This window comes from Scomber scombrus, chromosome 2 (genome assembly GCF_963691925.1).
Source record: "Scomber scombrus chromosome 2, fScoSco1.1, whole genome shotgun sequence".
NCBI lineage: Eukaryota > Metazoa > Chordata > Actinopteri > Scombriformes > Scombridae > Scomber > Scomber scombrus.
Window position 1 is genome coordinate 28,128,821 of NC_084971.1, and position 21,990 is coordinate 28,150,810.

The 21,990-nt window shown below is 38.6% G+C and overlaps 1 protein-coding gene across 1 annotated transcript in view; it reads left to right on the top strand.

The window, feature by feature from the left end:
- The first annotated feature begins 5,889 nt into the window (after window positions 1-5,889).
- The window catches only part of mad1l1 (mitotic arrest deficient 1 like 1), a 65,410-nt gene continuing 49,309 nt past the window's right edge, over window positions 5,890-21,990 (top strand). Inside the window, exons 1-11 of the mRNA XM_062429744.1 lie at window positions 5,890-5,979; window positions 6,885-7,039; window positions 7,119-7,259; window positions 7,900-8,079; window positions 8,240-8,364; window positions 8,454-8,535; window positions 8,705-8,835; window positions 10,365-10,479; window positions 10,785-10,846; window positions 15,597-15,683; window positions 16,496-16,640. Of these exons, the coding sequence (XP_062285728.1) occupies window positions 6,896-7,039; window positions 7,119-7,259; window positions 7,900-8,079; window positions 8,240-8,364; window positions 8,454-8,535; window positions 8,705-8,835; window positions 10,365-10,479; window positions 10,785-10,846; window positions 15,597-15,683; window positions 16,496-16,640 (1,212 nt within the window). The 5' untranslated portion in view covers window positions 5,890-5,979; window positions 6,885-6,895. The remainder of the gene's footprint in view (window positions 5,980-6,884; window positions 7,040-7,118; window positions 7,260-7,899; window positions 8,080-8,239; window positions 8,365-8,453; window positions 8,536-8,704; window positions 8,836-10,364; window positions 10,480-10,784; window positions 10,847-15,596; window positions 15,684-16,495; window positions 16,641-21,990) is intronic.

Below are 21,990 nucleotides of genomic sequence, written 5' to 3' on the forward strand. Positions count from 1 at the left end.
CAGTAGTGGCCATTTATTCCACAAACCAATGGGTGACGTCATGGTGGCTCCATTATTATTTTTTTTTTAAATCTATGCAGCATACATGGCTCCCATAGGAGTCTACAGGAGCGTCATCTTTTGCTGCATTCAGTCAACAACTTTTCATATTGGCTTTTTTCTTTTTCAAAATAGATTGTCCAGTAGATGTGGCCCTAGGTGGAAGTTGGATGATCTCTTTGGCAGATTAATTTTTTTTTATTGAGTTTGACTAATCCTGTAGTACAATAGTTAGTTAGATCTGAGTAAAGTGTAGATTTTTAAGATTAACACTGCCTTTATCCCACATTATTATGTTCAATGTTTATCGGTGATACTGGATTTATGCCTTTTTTTTAAAAGAACATTTCTCATTTTTATCCTTTTATTTGTAGCTTTGTAGGTTTCATGTTTAGCTTTGGATACTGCAAAAGAGAGTGAATGCTCTCATTGAATGCTCCCGTTGGTAACACTTTTAAAGACCATATGACCTTTGAAGGAAGTGAACACATTTAGTCAAAAAAAATGTTATACTAATTGGCCATAAAAAGAGAAAATACCCCTTTCAATTATTTTCCTGCTGAATATGCAGAAAACAAGGTTATAACTGAACATAAGAATAAGTGCAGGTGAATCACGACACCATAAACAGCTGCCAGCCTTAAAGATTCGGGGTATTTGACGATGATATCATCCATTATTGACTCTGTAGATATTGGCATTCATATCAGCCTTTAGAATCCAATATGAGTGGAAATGTAGTATCAGCATGCTACATTTACAACACATATCACTCCATATGTGATGAACTCTGATGCTGCTTATCTGACTACTGGCTGCAGCTCTTTTCCAACATCCTGCTCTCAGCCTCTTTTTTTCTTGCCTTCACAGCTTCTCCTCTTCTACCTCTACTGTCTTTCTCTGCTTACTGTTTAATCCCCTCTTCTCCCTCCATCCGACCTTCTTCATACCACCATCACACCTCCCCCCGCTGTGTTTATTTTTTGTTATTCTCCTTCTAGCCTACTCACCTGCAGTAACGCCTTGATGCTTCTTATTTTCATGTGTCAATCAAGACACCCTGCGGATAAAAACACATCTGTGCAATTGGTCGTTTTCCAGCTGATGGCTCACATAAGAGACAACCACACACACACACACGCACACACACGCGCACACACACACAAACAAAATCTTAGCTTTCATAACATAGCAAGTGACTCCCAGCGGAATGTTGTTGGGGTAGATTATTGATTGCGGAAAGGTGAGTGACAGGAGATCATGGAAATTTAACACATACTTCACATACACTAACATTCACACATAGAAAATAATACAGAAAATACCACATAAGTTCATGTAATTACTGTGTATTACTTGTTACTTATTTCCATTAAGGGCCACACAGAAGAAAACATATTCATAGTTTTGAGATTTGCCCTGCAGTGATGATACTGCTGCTCTCTGAGGGGCTTCCCTGAAGACTGCAGAGATGCGTCACATGTTGAAAAAGCCAGAGGGAAAAGTACATCATCATCCTCATCATCATCATCATCATCATGACACACACTCATCTCATCCACATCTAAACTGCTTCACCTTTCTTTTTTTTATTGATTAGTAAATGCAATTTATTTTTATTTTTCTGTCTGATTGTCATTTCTTCATGCATCATCGGCTGCCTTTGCGTCACTTTTGCTCTTTCCGTGTGTATGTGTGTGCGCATGTGCATTATCGTTCACGTCACCCATAAACTAATATTGTTAGAGTATTCCCTTGGGCTCAAGAACACAGGAAGCCTGAATCAGCTATTGACTCTGTCCTCCTTCATTAGAAGAGTATAAAATCACTACTTTATTGATTCCTCTCTTTAACCTTTGCCTCATCTGATCTCTAACGTTGTTTTCTATCCCCCTTTTTTTCTCCAATTTCTTTCTTTTTGTCTCCATTTCTTTCTTCCCTTTTTCCCTTCTTCCCTTCCCGCCACCTCATGTACTCCTCATGACTACAAATTACAATTTCTCCTTACCTTCTGTTCCCTTTTATCTATTTAATATCTTCTTTTTGCTTCTAACTGTTCACTTTCTTTCTTCATAGGTTTACAATTACAGTAGTTACTGAGGCAACACATTGTGGGACCTTGGAGTGACCTCTCTGTCAAGTGTGAGCAAAACATGAGTTGAATAAGTCCATTTTGCATTCATGCCCTCAATAATGCAGTTTCCATGAATGGTATTCAGAGAAATCGGAAGTTAACAGTTAACAATAATAAATAGATATGAGTGCAGTCTGAAAATAAAAAGCTATTCAAATGAAAGGATGCAATGAGAAAAAGTGTAAAAAGCTTAGCAGTCTGTCGTAATTAGGTGTTGCATCAACTTAATTACTTTACTACACTGTCTCAGCTATTTGAATTACACAATGATCAAATCTCACCGTTTGCAGTTGATATTGCTACTTAGAAAACAAAACATTCTATTTTGATGTTCAGACGTGGGCCGCCTAACCCTCCAAAATTTACATAAAATGAAGTATTTGTGGTGATGTTTACATGATGTGAGTGGAAAAGCCTCTGCATCTAAGATGGCTTTTTGTGAGCTGCTTTCACATTTTTCACAACAGATGGCAATGAAGGGCACATCTGCAGGCACTTCTGCTGATTTACTTCTTATGGTGTATGTGTGTACATGTGAGTGCGCCTCTGAATGTGTGCTTTTGTGTGCACTTACGTCATATCACTGCATTCAGGTTGACCTGAGGAGGACGAAGGCAGGTGGAGATGGCAAGGAGGGTGACAGAATACGAGAAAGAGAGAGAGAGAGAGAGAGAGAGAGACAGAGAGAGAGAGAGAGAGAGAGACTGAGTGAGAGTGTGACAGATAAAGAAAGACAGTGAGGAAAAAAGTGTTATTAGTCAGTAAGCGAGGGAGATAGGGGGTCCGAGAAAAGGAGACAAGAGAGGTGGGAGAAGGAGGCGGGGGCGAAAACTGTGGAATGAAACAGCCAGAATACTCTTGGGGGTGAAGGGATGAGAAAGAAAGAGACAGTGGCAGAGCGTACGGGAGCTCTTATGTCACTCTGAGGAGGACATGTCTTCTGTCTGACCTTTTCAGACGAATTCACACCCCTCCCTATAGCTTTTGTTTAATATTTTCTAGCTCTTTTCTCGCATAAATGTTGGTGAGCGAGGCCAACAGCCCTGACCTCATCTTCTGTTGATTTCCACTGGGCACTTGTTCTGGTGATTTTTATTATTTATTAAAGCTGATTCTATACTCTTGCTCTGGATAAGACTGACAGTCAATACCCAAGATGACCGTGTTGCTCCCTCGCTGTTTCTCCTCTTCTCCCAGCTTGTCATGAACTGCCGTGTTCTATTAGGAGGTGATGAAGTGGCACGACCACTTTCAAAATCTGTTAACAGCAGGATAAATAAATCTCTGCATATTGATGACTTGTTTGTGTGAATTTCTATTGTTTGTTTTGGTGGTACAGAGACTCAGTGGTTAGCTCTCTCGTTTTTACAAGTGGAGCCCTTGTTCTAGTCGTTTCCTCTTTCTTCTCTTTGTGTTTACATGTTCCCTCTGAGTCTTCCTGTTTCTTCCCCACACCAAAAGACACGAGTGCATGCTAGGAATAAGCAATACTCTGGCCATTGCCTCAGACCACAGCACTTGTCACAGAACTGGAGTTGGTCCTCGAGTGCTACGCTGTGGCTGTCAAATTCAGATGATGTATTACCCCATGGGGATCAGTGAATATTAAACTAGAGGCAATCTGGATGCGTGAGAATGAAAGTCACTTTAGTGATATTGGATATTTGTAGCATAATCAAGTTCACATCCGGAGCATAATTTGTGGTATTTTGTGCTAATTCAGTCCCACATTATTTATAATGCTTCTGGCTATAACATCATGACCCAAATGGTCTTATGTCACCCCTGGCAATGATTCTATCAACAGTCAAACCCATTTCCTGATGCCATCTGAAAGACTGTCATCAGCGCCACACCTGAGCTACACTTGGCTTAAATATCTTATGTCAGAGCCAAATTAGTGCCAGCTTCTGCCCATAACAGGGTCACAGTGCGTGCAATATCCATATGTCCTTGTTCACACCAAAGATAAGCAGAGTCAATCAAACCTTGCTGTTGACCAGTAGGCATGGTCCCACATCTTAAGTGTTTATGAACAAATAATTAAAAGATCTGCACAGAGACATGCAAAGCTGTAGATGTGACTAGATGGTTAATGTACCGCTGAAGACCTTTCCTCTACCATACTGTGTAAAATGCAGTATGGAAATGCTGCTCTCTGTAGGAGAAACTATGCAATTACACCATATGATTAATAAAAGTACCCACATCCAACACTACTACGAGGTACCAAACAAGTGGAAAACACAATGATAACATATACGTTTTGTATTGTTTTTCCTTATTTTCTTCATTGTATCAACTGTCTCATAAAGCTGATAGTGGTGGTGATGAGGACCTTAATAATCGTTGAAATAATGGAACTTCATGGTTTCCTCTGATCCCGGCAGAAGATATACAAATATTGGATATGGACATTGCATTCAACCTCCACATAACGTATTTATTCATTGCCCATTTTTGCACTTGTCACCTTCATATATTTCATTTCTTTGTCCATAACACAGTCTATTTTTCCTTTGTACAGTTAATATTTAATTTCAAGTTATCCCATTTCAAAACTTATATCATTTTATTTTGTAGATTATTATCATTATCATTATCATTATTATTATTATTATTATTATTATTATTATTATTATTATTATTATTATTATTATTATTATTATTATTATTATTATTATTATTATTAGTAGTAGTATTATTAGTAGTAGCATTATTACCTTATTTTGTTATATTTTTATTCTTACATGTTGTGTTGGGGGGGGGGGGGTCTGATATTGATTTAATTTAGGTTTCCTCTCTTTAATGAACTTTTAAAGTTAAGTTAACTGATGAAAACTATTCATGGAATTATTTCTGAAAGCTTCCTCACGTTACTTTTGAACAGTTAGGGCTACTGGGTCTAATTTAGTCTTTTCATTAAAATGCATGAAGACAGCTATAGCCCACAGACTCTTAATTTAATGAATTGCATTCATACACTGAGGAGCATACATTTAAACATTTAAACCAAATGTACAGCATTACAAACAGGGTTGGGAAGGTTACTTTGGAATTGTAATAGGTTACAGATGACTAGTTACCCTATTTAAAATGTAATAAGTAATGTAACTATTTCAATTACTTCAAATCAAAGTAATATAATTTATTACATTTGATTACTTTTCTAATTTTCTCACGAATGCTTTCAGCTGTTAATTAGTATTAATTAGTTAATGTAGATTTTGGAATATAAAATAAAGATATTACATTTAAAAAAAAAATGATGTGTGCTCCACATAAGCCCACATCATCATTTATTTACAAAATATATATAAACAATATTGATTTCAAAGAATTAAAAACTGCAATTATGTATTCAGTAACATGTTAAATATTAGAAAATGAGGAAAAACCCATCCTGAGCAAAATCTTTCAAGGTCTGACCTTTGCATCATCAACATTTTCATAAGTAACTTTAATTTAATTACACATTTTTTTCTCAGTAACCCTAACTAATTACAGTTACATTTATTTTGTAATTACGTAACGCCGTTACATGTAACTGGTTACTCCCCAACACTGGTTAAACTGGTCTAATTTCTCATTTTTAAACTTTTTTACTGGGATCCATGCTGTGATCTGTGTGCCTCTGACACTCTCGCGATGCGTTTCGAGCGCTCGCGATACTACACGATAAACTGGAGGGCTTTCTGTATATCAGAGTGGAGCAGCTAACATGCTAACAGGCTAACAGGCTAGCAGAGCAAGGATAACTTATCTACAACAAACCAGCTCCTCTTCACAAACAAGCCAGCTTTGAGGTGAGCATGTATGCTTCAGTAACGTTTATTTCCAGCTGGCTTTTTTAAAGAATATCTTGCTTACAGCCTCTGAATAGCTGTGGAAACTTAATTTATGCTGAGTTGAAGTGATTCATTAGCAGGGAGGTCAGTTTAAACAGCAGCTATGTTGCTAAGTTACACATAAATAGAAGCTAAAAGTACCAGAATTACTTTAATTAAAGGTTAACTTAAAGGTTAGCCTAGCAACTGTGTTTAATGTGATGTTTAGCTGCTCGTTTAGTGTAAATAACGTGAACTATTTCTTGTTTTTATGAAGCTGTCAGTTATAATGCTGCTGCTTATCAATTATATCTCACATGTTTCATACATTTAATAGATTAGATTAGATGAACTTTATTGTCCCGAAGGAAATTTGTCTTGGGCTAAAAGTGCCAGGTGCAGCTGCACATATACAACAATACATAATAAGCAACAGAAAATCACAAAACGTGCTTCAAAGTGTAGCATATTGCAGAGAATAAAATTGCACAAGATCATGGGACGTACGGCACAAGAAAGGAACAGACTAAAAACAATAAGATGGATAAAACTATATGACAATCTAAGAGCAGGGGGTAATAAGTACTAGTTAAAATGGGTAAAAAAACCAAAGCAAAAATATAAAAGATGCAAAGATTAAAAAAGATCTGAAATAAAAGAAATCTGCTACACAGGGGATGCTAGGATTGAGGCAGTTTAATAACATTAACCTCCTGGAGTTGTACTTTACTGTTGAACTGCTGAACCTGAATCTTATCGTTTGACTTATAGAGGGTTATCATAATGCAATAGGGACATCTCCACTCGAAAGTATCAGCTAATGGTTAGGCGAAGTAGCAAATGGCTCAAACTTCTCTGCCTAAGTTTTGTTTGTGTTTATACAGAGACCCTTAAAATGGATTTAGAGGACGACACCACTGTGTTTACAACCCTGAAGTCCTTCAATTCCTTCATCAGCCGCCCTGAACATCCAAAGCGGCTGTCAGAGCCCCCAGCAGGCAGTGGAAACCTGCAGACTCAGTACAAACGCAGCATGGAGGTATAACATCACAGACGCTGAAACAGTAACCTGTGTGAGGGCAGGGCGTTTACTTACTTGTCCCCCCTTTTTTTTTTAGTTGTTGGACGCAGCAGAGAGGGTTCAGTCTAAGAATCGCTATCTTCAGTTGGACCAGGAGAAGAAGCAGATGGAGATGAGTCACAAGCGGGCTCGTTTTGAACTAGAGAGAGCTGCTTCTGATAGTGCACGTGACTTGGAGGTACAGATCACACATCCTCACACATACATTTCAACTGAGAGCGCATATGATGATAATGAGCTATAATATTGCAGTGTTTCCCACATAATTTTGAGAGATTATGGTGGTTGGACCTCAGTCCAACCCTCTAGGGGGGTCCGGGGGCACATTTTTAAGTCAAATGCATCATTATGGTGCACTCTGAGAGCAAAATTAAGAGGTTATATCTATAAAAAAAAAGGAAAAAGAAAAGTGCTCTAAACTTTTTTGTGTTTTAGTAATTTAAGTACTGGTTGTATAGGTATGAATGGCAATGACACAACAAAAAGGTCACACCCACAAAGCATGGGAAAGATATTTTACGAGTTCATAAATGTTCCAAACAAACCATCAAAAAAAGACTAATGCCCATATTTCAGCTCTGAAACAAAGAAAGCAGAAGTGATTATCCAAGTTCAACTAGTTCAGTAGGGCAGAGATGCTTTGCTGAATGTTTTGGTGAGTGTACAGACATTTTTGCGTAACTATGAAACTGTGGTGGCACAAATTAGACTATGGTGAGCCGCCACATTCTATATAATTAATGGGAAACACTGATATTGATAGCTTTTCCTCACCATTCAGGGAGTCACGTGTGTTTTTCAACTTTTTTACATTGCAGCATGAGGTGGACCGGAACCAGGAACTCTTGGGGCGGATAAAAAAGTTGGAGGACAGAGAGATGGAGGCCGCTAAGAACCTTTCAGAGAAGGTGGAGGCAAATCGTGCCCTTCGTAAGAACCAGGAGGGCCTCCACAAGAAACTGGAGGAGCGAGACCTGAAACTGAACACTGCAAACCAGGTAAACACACTCTCTCTCTCTCACTCACTCACTCACTCACTCACTCACTCACTCACTCACTCACTCACTCACTCACTCACTCTTTCTCACATGCAATACTTTTGTGACTGTAGTCATGACTCTTGTCTTATGTTGGCTTTCTTATTTAATATCTTCCTAGACCATCAGTTGTTTGAAGGATGAGATCAGAGACCTGAAGCAGAAGATTCAGAACCAAGACTCGACCATTTCTACTCAAACCCTTGAAAACCAGGAATTACAGGAACAGTTGGATTTGCAACGCAGGTACAGACACACACACATACACAAATAATTGCAATATACCACTTACATAACTCTGCTTGATAAAATACTGTATGGGTGTTTTTTATCAGGAAGTACCAGGAAGTGTCTCAGCTTTGCCAGAGTCTCCAATCTGCTCAGTCCTCCTGCTCAGAGCACATAATCAAGATTAAGGTATCAGAGTTGCACAAATTGTAATAGTTACTTAGTAAAACAAACATACTAAATAATTTCATTCTCAGAGAATGCTGGTTTAGCACAGACTGCTTTTGCAATTAATTGAACACCCATATACTGTTGCTATTTTTTGGAACTGATTTCTCTCTTCATTTTTTTTCTGAAGGAGTTAGAAAGGCGTCTTGCCATCCAAGAGCAAGACATCTCCATAGTGAAGATTGTGAAGTCAGAGGTGGCTCGGGTTCCAGATCTGGAAAAGGAGTTGAAGCGCCTCAGAGATGACAACGCCTTTCTCAGGTCAAATACATTTTTAAGTTTTTACCTCGTGAAAAGTTTCACTTCACTCTCTGTGGTTGGGACTTTTAAATAGACAGACTTTCATTTTTAAAAACGACAGGCCAGAACAACCACATAGTGCTAAAACATTTAATTTGTACCTAACATTTAACATTTCAATGTGACTTTATCACAGTTGGAGCTATACGGTGACAGGTGACTTTGCTCATATAGTTTGGATCCTTAAAACCGGACATGATGTGTTGCACTTCATTATTCTTCACAGTTTGCAGTATTCCAATTTTAGAAACAAACAGGGTTTTCCCCAGGATAGTGGAGGGCTTATGTGTTATGGTTGCAGTGGGTGGTCGTGTGGACGTCAGGGTTGGGGTTCCTCCCCCTAAGAAAATGTGATGTTATTTGACTACAAACTATGTATTTCCACAGAAATTTAGATGCTATTTATTACAGTGTGTATTAAATAAAACCACAGGTTGTAGTTTTTAACATTACACTCAAACATTAGCAAGAAAAAAAGTGAAACAAATATGCTCACCGATGGAGTAAGCACAATGTAATCTTTCACCTTTTTGTGAGTGATCATCATACAAACAACCAACAAACATAAAGTAACATTGGTTAAACTTACTTAATACTAAATACTTTTTTTAAGAGCACAACATTAATGTTCACAACAGCAGAGTCACTATATAAAGTCAATAATATCTCTTTGGGAAAAAATAATAAGTAAAATGAGTAATATTCCTGACATCAAAACAGTGAGTGAAGTTTAGAAATAATGAGGAGCACGGACATTAGCCATCCTGTCCTCTGTCCTGACAGTTTGACTGCATATATTTCTGCTTGTTCATAACAATTTGCTTTCAGTTTGAAATATCCCTTTTTTACATGTTCTTACTTCTTACAGTAATTAGCATGACTATAAATGCAGGCAGAATATGGTAGAGTTTTTTTTCTTTTTATTCAGCTAGGTGCTGTGATAAACACGTAGATGCTGCACCTCATTCTTGTAATTGTAGGGAAAACCCTGATATATGTAAAATGCAAAACTCTGCTTCCTTTTATAAGATAATGAAAAACAATAACATTGATTAATATCGCAAGAGTTCTACTAGACAAACCTGTATGCGTGGTCATGTAAACCTTTAGCCACTTTTTGAAATGCTTAATTATTAAAATATAGTACAATTTTTCCTCTGTGTTTATCTTTGTTACTGTGGCAGGCCTGATCCCTTTTGGAGAGAAACTGCATGTAATCTGGGGTTTTAGACTAATAAGGTTAAAGCCATACATGCTAATGAGTTATATATGATAATTTTTTGCTTTTTACCTGATCATTCACAGCAAACTGTTTTCTGCATGTAAAAAATACGTCTGAAAATTAGTTTTTTAAAATCACGTTAGAATGAATGTGACCAGGGATTACAAATATGCCATTCCTACATCAAACACTTGAGTCCAAAGCTTTGAAGTTATTTTGTGTTTTTTTATTTTCTTCGCTCTGTTCGCTCCCTCCTCGATCCATCCAGGGAGAGCAGAGAGAATTGCAGCCTGTTGAAAGAAGAGGTGGAGGGCCTGAGGAGGAAGCTGGAGAGGATGGAGAAAACCAAAGAAGAGATGGTCAATATAGAGCTGGAGAAGGAGGTAGACTGTGTGTAGTTGTCAGTCATAACACTCCACCTCTGTGAACATGAAATGCACAAGTCACTTATCCGCAGTTATCACTAAAAACAGTTGTATTACATGTTTGTCTAAGAAAGGAATCTTTTCTTATATGGTAACGTTTTTACTATCAGGTTTTTTTATCAGCCCCAAAAATGACACATTGGTCCGGCTCTAACTTTTTATGTTTTACTTCTCTGTGCATGACAGCTCTCATAAAAACATTACACACAACATTCTTGTTGTTGGACAGATTTTTTACTCAGTGTTTCTTAACCCTTCTTTAGAGATTGGCAGAAAAGCTTCAAGCCTGGGAGAACCTCGGACAATCTACTGGACTCAACATAAGGTCAGACAGTGTGTGTGTCTGTGTGTGTGTGTGCGTGCGTGTGTGATTGTTTGTAAGGTATACATGTCTGTTTTTTAAAGTTACATCATCACATTAAAAAAAAAAAAAAAAAAAAAAAAAAATGTAATATGAAAAAAGGCCACCAGGTGGAGCTGTTGCCTCTCCTAGTAAATATGCCTCATCACTGTGGATTGATTCCACCAGTGTGTATATAGGTGTGTGTTTGTCTTATACCTGCTTGTGTGTGTGTATCTCAATGCATCCATTCAAAACAGGTAATGAGAGAATGATTGCATGTTTCCTTTTGAGCAGCGGAGCAGATCTGACAGATTATAAACACTGCAGCCTTGTCCATCGCATGCATGGATGCACACTTGCACACACACGCACACGTGCAAACACACACACACACACACACACACACACACACACACACACACACACACACACACACATCATTTTCCCTATGATTAACTCTGGCGGTGATGTAAACAGAATGTTAAATTGAACACATCCACACAGTCGTATCCGGTTTGTCTTGTACTGTAAGTGTGTGTTTGTGTGTGCATAATGTGTGTATTCAACCTTCAGGCCAAAAGAAAAAGGTAGAAACACTGTATGAATTTCAAAATGAAAGGAAATCTTTTCTCGTGTAAGCTTTAATTTTAGTCTTATCTAACATGTTATGGGACCTGACAGCATTTGTTACATTTTCAGCTATTAAAGAGATCACAGAGAAAGGATCACAGGGATGTTATAACAATCCCAGTTAAATATTCACAAGAATTTGGTCGGGCTGTCAATCATCCATCAGAAAGTTTAAATTAGGCTAGGCTGTCATCCGGGCTAAATTGAGCTGATAATTTGAAATTTTGCAAAATTCGAATGTGACTGACCTGCTATGACTGCCATTTCATTGCCTGCCGGAGTGCTCTTGATTTATAGAACGGAACAAAAAAACAAAAAAAGCCCAAAACGGCATTGCACATACTGCTGCAAAAGGTCAGTGTATATGTGTGAGGCTCATACTGATCTATGGTAAAGGTTAATGTAGCTTGCAAATAAACATTTAGAAACTCAACCAAGCTGTTGAAGTATTTACTAAATGTCCAACTTAATTGCCGGGCTGGTCAAGATGTTGTTTTCCACCGGATCGGTCCAGCGATGTCGAAGGAAATTGAAAACGAGATTGTCTCATTCCACAATCTATTCACCTTTTTACTGCGCTAACAACAGTGCTCTGTGAAAATTGGTATCGACTCAGATTTGCGCATTAGTGACATTGTGATTGCCTCATAGGCTGTTAAGCAGTCATTATTTCATGATTTATATTGTGCTGGATTTTTTTTCAGGTGTCTAATTCAGTCAAAGTTTCTCTGAGAAAGTTTAAGAATGATGAAATAACCGATACTGACTCTGGATTTACATCATTAAACCGGCTACTGGGAAGTTAAATATGATGAGCAAGTGTCAGTAGAAGAGAAAACTGATGACACAGAACTGACAGTATGATAAAATCAGCGTCATAAATTATTTTAACATCAATATCATTATCTGAAATAATGTTGACAAGAAAACAAAGCTGCCTATTAGAGCATATGTGAAGGCCGCTTCTTTGCTGTATAATTAGATATGAAATATCTCATAAAGACCACAGTGTTTTGACACAACAGTGTTTAATTATTTGTTAATATTGCTTCCCATTAAGTAATTTATCACAACCACAAGCTACTGATGTTTAAGATATTGTTTTGCATTACTTAACATACTGTGACTCTTTCTGTCAGTGGGCATTTCGGGGTTGGTCATTAGCGGTGTGAAAAGAATATGGAGTTCAGCAAGTTGTTAATGAGGAGTCAACACATGTTGCATCTTTTGGAGTCTCCCGTTGAGGAGTTTATCTCAGCCAACGCAGGACTTGATTCCTCACCAGCCATTTGTGCTGTTTTGCCAGACGAAAATAACTTTTGGACTGAAGTTAACTCTCCCCAACAACAATCAGTGTAGCTGCCTGGTGGAGTAGACGAGCCTCGCAGCCGCAGCTTGAGTTTGCCAGCAGTTGGCTGGTTGCTGGTGTTTATTTCCTATCCTTCTGTTACACAGTCTGATAGCATTGTGCTCGCTTGTGCGTGTAGCCAATGTGTTTGACAATTAAAAATAAAATTGACAGACATGGAATGAAATATTTTCGTTATGTGGAACAATGTTGAAGGGAGAGACGACAAAAACAAAATGAAAATATGCGATGAGGTTTTCATGGAAGTGGTTTTCCTTCTTGGTAAAGTTTTCACCAGTTAAGGGGTGACTTTAAACCATTTGGTGCATGTGCTTCTGTTCACTCATGGAGGAATGGTTTTGACTTAAAAATGGAGCTAATTGTAAGTCATGTCAGCTAGTTCACAAACACACATGTATATCCTTGTGAGGACATAAATTGACATAATGCATTCTCTAGCCCTTTACCCTAACTTAAACCATCACAATTACATGCCGAAAGTCAGGCCTTACCCTAAATTGAGCATAAATCTTTATCTTAAAACCAAGTCTGAAGGCTCAAATTGGCCTTTTGAAGTTGTGAGGATGGACCAAAATGTCCCCACAATGTTTTCAACTAAAAGTGGTTCTCTCAAAGATGGATAGACATGGACACAAACATGTGAAATACAGTTCGTGGTGTTCATGTGTACTGTATGTGTCAGTCTTGATGCTGGCTTTTTCTACAGTAATAGTTTCATTCTGTTCATTCTGAGTTTGGTCCTAGTTAAAAATCTTGTATTGTGTTTACCCTGTTGCAGTTGACAATCTTGCACAATTTGTTTGGCTACCAAATAATCTTATAATAAGGTCTCACTGAGTAATATTAAAAAGTAATGAGAAAAATTATTGTTTTGATTAATCATCAGTAATTTTGATCACTGATTAATAACTGGAGGTTATTTATCAAAAGCAAAAATACCAAATATGTGTTGATTTATACCTTTTTCAAATGTAAAAAATCAGCTTGTTGCTTTTTTATATCATTGTAAACAGCAAGCAATTTGCAGAAGTCACCAGGGGCCCTGGAAAGTCGTGACTTGCATTTCTCACAACTTTTTAGCATTCACTGGACTGAGCAGTAAACCAAATATTCAAACAACAATGAATAGATAAATTGATAATGATCATTAGCTAATTTTCCCCATACTATGTACAGTCTATGTATCAGTGGAGTGTAACTACATCAGTGACAAATATTTGATGAAAACCTTGTATTTCATGCTGCTGAGATTTACTCAATTCTCTCTCTTTCCCAAACAAAAGCTGCTAACAAATGGACCAATGGATTTTAGAGTAGAGGATATTTTCATATTTTAAAAACGTGGACATAACCTGCAATGTAAGGTCAATTCATAGATGACTGAATGTTTACATTACTGGTTGTGAGTAACTAATAGGTGCCCTAATCATACTGAAAACATAAAAACAGTAGTAAGTGTTTGTCTCTTGGTTATTGTGTGGGATCCTCTGATCACCAGTGTTTTCTTAAATTGAAGCCACAACATTTTAACAAGTCCCTGGACTAAAATTCCCCCTTCATACTCACTCTAGTTTGTCTCAAAACTAGACTACAATAGTCTTGCATTATCCTGACAGAGCGTTTACTCTTCACAGGGTTACACAGAGTGTAGTAGTTCTCCACATCTCAACCTATCATTTGCAACCAGACTGTCATTTGCAACATCAACAGGAATGGATGTCTCATGACCTGCAAAAAACCCCCACAGAAAAAAAAAAAACCTGGGGAACACAGAAAAACAGCCTCTCCTATAAGCTCAGGAGAAGGCTAATCCCTCTATGCTCAGGGCAATGTGGAATTACCTACTTTTGGTACCATAGTTATTCCATCATATGATTCATGAACTCATATTTTAGTCATGAGATTACTCCCACAGCTAAGGCTCCACCCAGCCAAGGGGAGCTGGTGATAAATCCACGCCACCCAACTTTTCACATGGCATACTTTTCCAGCCTTGACGGTAACCTTGCCATCGTAGGCTTTTTCCTGTCATATGCCTAATTTGTCATATGACTCAGCTGGAGCACAATGCCAGAGCAGGTCTCAGGCTTCTGCTGACGGTCTCTTGTGAAACCTAAAGTTTTATGACTTGCTTGAATTTCAGAGGAAGTAAAACAGTTACACTGACCTCTTAAAGCTCCAAAAGTATCAATTCTGTTGCCCTTCTGACCAGACCCCAATTTTATTATGTCAAGTTGTAGTTGCTGCTTCACTAAGCGAGCTAAACTCGCCTAATTTATGCCCATTTCACAAGAGATGAAGAGATAATGGCATTAATTTTTAGACCGATCCATTGTTACACACAGGATTTGGAAAGTGGAGGCAATGCGGCGCGTCTGTCTCTCCCTGAGTATGTGACCTTCTGCATTGTTGCCTTCCCCATTGTGTGCTTGTGTATGTGTGTGTGTTTGTAATCTGTCAATCTCTCCCACAGAGTGAGTTTGTTTTGTAGAACTGTGACCAGTATTTAGCCCACTATCCTCCTCTCATCTCTCCCTCTGCTGCTCATGTCATTTTATTTCCCAGCTCCCCACTGGCCGCTTAACAAAGGAATATGGAAACGCAGTCGTTTTCATCTATTCTCTGTCCTTTCTGCTCTCTCAGTTGTATTGATTTTTCATTGTGTGTGTCTGTGAGTGCGAGTGCGTCGCACACATGTGTATGCTAACCGTTCTGTGCTGCGTCTGTCTGTAGGAAACCAGAGGATCTGTCCAGGGAGGTGATTCAGATCCAGCAGAGAGAAATTGCACTGAAAGAACAGAACTACACACTCAACAGCTGGTAACACACACTCACTCACACACACACACAAACACACACACAAAATCCCTCTCTCTGCCTTCAGACCTTTTTCTCTCATTCTGTCTGCCTGTCTCCCCCCCCCCCCCATGTATCTATTAGAGCGTATCTCTGAGAAGTCCTTAATTGTCACGAAGTTAATTAAACTGGTCCTGATTCTGATAGCACTCCTGACAGTAACCACTGGTGTGTGCGTGCATATGTATGTATGTGTGAGAGATGTGAGTGAGAGCGAGAGAGGAAATTCCACTAATTAAACTTGTCCTGTTTAGGCAGAGGTGATGTCTGTCGGGAGGTGTGTGCGCGCATGCTCCGGTGTATTCATGCTGCGGCTCAGTCCGAGTAAGAAAGCTTTCATTAGCTAACAAGCGTCTCTCTTCTGCTGAGCGTATTGGGCTCATTATGAAATATTAGAAACAGCAGAATGGAAAAGAAGAGGGGTGGGTGCTGGAGGGATGGGGATGGAGAAGGGAGCTTGTGGTAATTATTGTCCACCGGTATAATTATGGTCCCATTGATCAGGCCTGGCAGAAATCACTGCTGCAAGTAATTTCTCAACACTTGTCTAGAAATTATTTGGTGTCAGTCAGATAAGTTGTCAGGTAGGGAGTATTATACTAAATTGACTATGCAGTGCTTTCTTCTCAGGTTGTTTGAACATTCAGCACTAATCAACCTGCTTCCCCTTTGCGCCTGCCCCCTCTGTCTCCCCTGTGATTAACCCACACACTAACTCACTCACTCGCTCACACCCTCCCGCCCCCCCATCTTTACATTTTTTCCTGCTTCTCCAGTGTGAGGAGCGTGGAGCGTTCGCAGTCGGAGCTCCGTGCAGAGCTGACCCAACAGCGCAACAAGACTCTGGAGGAGCAGAAGAAGAGGGAGATGCAGGACTCGCTCGTCCGTCGGCTACAGAAGAGAGTGCTGTTATTAACCAAGGTGCCCTAGAATCACACACACACACACACACACACACACACACACACACACAAACCAACAAATACAGACACATCAGCAGGTATTCAGACACTCATGACCTTTCCAGCATCACCCAATGCCAGAATTTTTCTTTAAGCACTCGGGGAACTCTTGGATCTCACGGCCAGCATAGAATTCGTAATTTCCCCCTTACTCCCTGTCCCTCCTGATTGGTCAGGATTGGATCAGCCAGAGGGACAAAGTCTTGGGATTGTGGTTAGATTAGGGTTAGGTTTACACACACAATAAAGAAACCTACAAATCTCACAAGAGTTTCACGAATCATCCCCCTGGCTGATGCAATCTAGCACCAATCTTTAGGCATGAGGATGTCACGTCTTGATGGTAACCTTTTTAGATTTTTGGGAATTGGTGAAACTCCTGTGAGATTTGTAAGAAAGTAGTAACTTTAATCCACATTTCAAGTCATCATTTTAATCCAAACCATGATCTTTGTCTAACTCTAAGTGGTTTTTGTGCCTAAACCTCAACCACAGCCCTGTCGCATCATAAAACTGAAAGACAAGAATAATTTAAAGCTGCTTTGTGAGAGTTTTTGCAAATCTAGGGTTAGCATCTAGACACGATCTCTCCGAGCTCTGCAGTTCCTGACTAGACCTCCCTGTGATATTGATTTTTCAATGTGTTTAATTCCCAAGGGCAACATGCTCAGTCTCTTAGTACACAAATCACACACACACACACACACACACACACACACACACACACACACACACACACACACACACACACACACACACACACACACACACACACACACACACACACACCCACAACCATAACTAAGCAGAGCTAAAGGCATGCTGGAAATATGACTTGGCTCAAGACTGATTTGGCACTCGACGGTTTGTACTTGACCAAGCATTCAATGGGTGTGAATAATTGTTTTTTATCGCACAGTCACAATGTTTTTACAAAAAAAAAAAAAACAAAGCAGCTGCTGTGGAATACTCCGCCTTTTAAAATTTTGACCCTTATATTTATTCGGGGATGGTTTGTTGAATATTTGGGTTCTGAGCAGCCAAATATCGATAAAGCTAAATGACTGGCTGGGTATGTTAATGCACAACTGCAGAGGTGCATTTAGTGTTTTATTTATAATGTATCTTTCATTAATTTATCAGTCTGAGAAAACTACAACATAGTAATGTAATAGATATACTGGGGATGCTACTAATGATTAATTTTTACCCCCCGAGGCCAAAGTAAAATTCTACTCTTTTTCTGAGGGCGTTTTTCATCTTTTCCATGGGAATAAGAGCCTTTTTAGGAACTAGTGGCTAAATTCAGTCCCTCTACAATGGTCCTTGGTGACCTAAAATGTTGCAGCCTTGGGGTTAGTACTCTCTTATAGTTAGGGAACTATTGAGGTGGAGTTTAAAGGGCTGAATGTTGCACAAAATCTGCAGCTAATGCAACTTGTTCACAACTTCAGTCACAAAATTAGAAAGCAAAGATCAAAGATCCTTACATGAATATAAGGACCAGCCGTTGTGAGACATAGACTTTCTCATTGTCCTTCATTTTGACAGACAGGGTTGTAAAAACTCCATAATGTATTATTATCGGTCATTTTATTTTTTTTATTTTTAAATGAAGATAAGACAGCTTTTGTTTTCCATTCATTCATTTTCATTTTTGAATAATTGGCGCAGCTGCACCCCTCTGTGATTCGTAGTGGTTACAGGCTCGTTACAAAGCATCCAGTCCTCAGCTCTTTAAAGCGGGTTCAACACCTGGATAATGAGATGCGTTAAGTGTGGAGGTCAAACAATGAGGCCCACATGCTCCGGAGGGAATCGTGTTTTTGGTACATTTAGTTACCTCCACGATGTACTCTGTGTGCATAATTGAGAAGGTTTGTGTGTCTGCCCGCTGGAGTGTGATGCCACAGATTGATTCGGATTTTTCTGTTATTGTTTAAAAAAAGTCTGTCAATGACGGAAAATATTCGGTTAATGTGACCTCTGTTTTGGACGATAATATTAGGGGGGGTGGACATTTCTTGTAATGTTTTCTGACGTTAAATCAAAATGAATGTTTACTTTCTAACTAGGTAGAGAGAATGTGTGCAAATAGGCTGAAAACACGAAAAGGAGAGGTGGTCGAGAGAGTTAGTAAGTGAATGAGAGAGAAAGAGAGGGAGGCTAGTGAACATCGTCTCCATTTGGGACTGGTGTTATGGTGTTGTCAGTCTCCTCTTCTACCTCTGTATGTTTCCTTTTCATTCATTCATTAGATGTGTTCAGATATAGGTCACCCCCACAGTAAACGCAAAGAACATGATGACTCTGTTATTTCCTCGTCTGTGAAAATTACATTTCAAACGCTGCCGCCGTTTTTAAAATCCGTTATCGGACTAATTTGCCTAATCTTAAATATTTGTGGAAAATATCTTGCTACAAGTGTGATTAACAGTCTAAATCCTACAGATATTCAACTGTAATTCATTATTCAGAGATCAACGGAGAAATAAAACTGGAAACCCCCCCCTAGCAAATCTTCACATGTGAGAAGCTGAAACCAGTTAAGTGTTTGACATTTTTGGCTGAGAGATGACCTCAGCGATGAATCAGTTATCAAAATTGCTGTCAGTTAATTTTGTATGGATCAACTACTTGTGTAATCGACTATTTGTCTCAGCACTGACATAAGCAGATCTTTGTTGCCCCCACCACGAATCAATGATGACTAAATGCCTTGCTCAGCTGCATCTTGAAAGCCGACGTTAAAGATGTGCAGAGAAGACCAAATTTAACTCGACATGAATCCCTCCCTCTTGGCCACAAGGCTACGTCTCCTATAGTTCATAATAATAACTTTATTCATATAGCACCTTTTATACATAAAACGCAGCTCAAAGTGCTTTTCATTTAAAGCGATAAAACAAGGGCAAACAAGTAGAGCAAGTCAAAATAAACAACATGGATTTAAAAAATAAAAAACAAATAAAATAAAAAACATTGGGACAAGTAAAAAGGGATGAAAGTTCAAATACATTTATAAAGGAAGGGGAAACTAAATAAAAACAGGTGGAAAATACAAGATAAAACATAGATTAACTAAAAGCTTTGCGGTAAAGGTATGTTTAGAGCTAAAAAAGTCCATAGTTGGTGTGCTCAGACCTTTTGTTTCTCATATTCTTTTTTTGGGGGGGATTGACTTGTTGACCCATTAGAGGAACACTTACAGTTGACATAAAAGCAATTTAAAAAAAGTAAATGATGAAAACCGTAATGATAGTTTTATCACTCTGTCCTCCCGGCTCTGTTTGTTTGTGTGTTCTTAAAATTAAAGTTTTTATCGGAGACGAGCTGACAGATTTTTGATTTAGATTGAATGAATTTCATTGCACGTTATTAGACTGTAAATAGCCAAAGGCCCTGCTGTTAGTGGGTTGGCAGCGAACATACACACATACACAAACACAAACGCATACTGACCTCTAAATGTATTTGTAGCTTTTTGTATTTACCTCTGTTCAGTCCTGGTTGTCGTCCCTTTCACTTCTTACCACGGTTCTAGCAGGATGTTTTAGGCAGTTGTCTTAAGTTGCATGACAAATGATGATACTTTGGTGCCAAAACAAATAAAGTTGAATTAAGGAGGATTTCACATATAGTGTTTTTAAATGAGCCCGACTCAGGCATCTTTAAATAGATTACGTTGGTTTTGATCTGGCTTAATCACAGGCTGAATCTGATTAGGGTAATGATAATTTGTTTTCATATACTAGTCTATGAGCTCATCTGGCAGGGCAACTGCAGCCCATTCATAAAACTTTACATTTAGGAGGGTGTTTTTTAAGTTATCAATTCTTAAAAGACAGCAACACTTAGCATTTAATACATGTTAATTGCTGTCATCTGAGCTGTTATTTATTACCTGACTCAAAACCTCACCATCATGCCCTTTTCTAAATTAGCCTGGTTAATAAGAGCCCATCGCGCTTTCAACGACCCTCAAAATTCAAGAGTGGTCTTAAGCAGCCTGGATGTTTGTGACATGTTTATTATAAATCCTGATAGCTGTAAAATGTCGCCTGCTTTGCTTTATAATGTAGAGAAGACCAGAGCAGAGCAGGGGTGAGGAGGAGACGCATCATTTTAGCACTCTTGACTGACAGTGCCTTTTGCATTAATAAACAGGCTATTAGCCAGTTTTTAAAGAGATTACATTGTTCCCACACATGATGTTGCCTGGCAACCGATTTACTACATTTAGAGCTAAAATGTTGTTTCAAGTTAAATTTACAGATGTGTTATGGATCATGCATTTTTAAAATTAACATGTATTACTCCTGTTGTAAAGTCCTTACCAGTGGCTGATAGAACTGAAAGTGGTGCCTTGTAAGATATAACACATGCTGTGTTTGCACCTTTTTATATTGTATATTGCACTTTATCACCCTTATAGTTGATCAATGTTTCATTTATGTCTTAAATTGTTTTTCATTGTCTTAAATGTTCTTATGGCTCAGGGAGTGCTATCTAAATTTCGTTATATTGTTGTCTGACCCTCAATATAATGACAATAAAGCTACAACAACTACTACTACCACTAGTGCAAACAAAAATAAGTATATTTTTTTTGTGTTCACTTGTTGCAGTTTACTGACCACAGTGTCTTTTTAGTTTTCTATTCTCTGTTAACATTCTTGGTTCATTTAGCATATATTTAACATAAGTTTGTTTTTGTATGAAATAATCATGCAGATGGTGAATTCAGACTTGAGATTCAGAGTTGAGTGGCTGACAGACCACAGACCATCAGTTTCCAGAGCTCAGTTATGCAGTTTTTTGTGGTGTGTCTGTCGGCTTCCAGTTATTCTCTTCTTGCCCCATCAACCACACTCTCTTCTTTTGACAGATTTTAATTTTCTAAGAGGCATCGCAAGTAGCTGACTTTCTGTATGATCCTTTTTTTTTGGTTTCTGTTTTTGGAGTTATAGTGAGACATGCATGATTTCATGTGAGCGAAATAAAACACACACACATGCAAACACACACACACACACACACACACACACACACACACACACACGCATCAAGCGTACAGACACAAACTGACAGAGGATAGTGAGCTATTTGGAGATGGTGTGTCAGTCTGAGTGACACTTGTGAAGACGTTGACTTGAGGAGGTTTTTATCCTCTCTTCTCTAAAAGAAGCAACTGTTTGGTGTGTTGATTTACTGGACAGACTACAGTGCTGAGGACACGTCTTTCATTCCAGTGTTACAGAGGACGAGAAATTCATTTGAATTTTTAAATTACCTCAGATGAGAGAGAT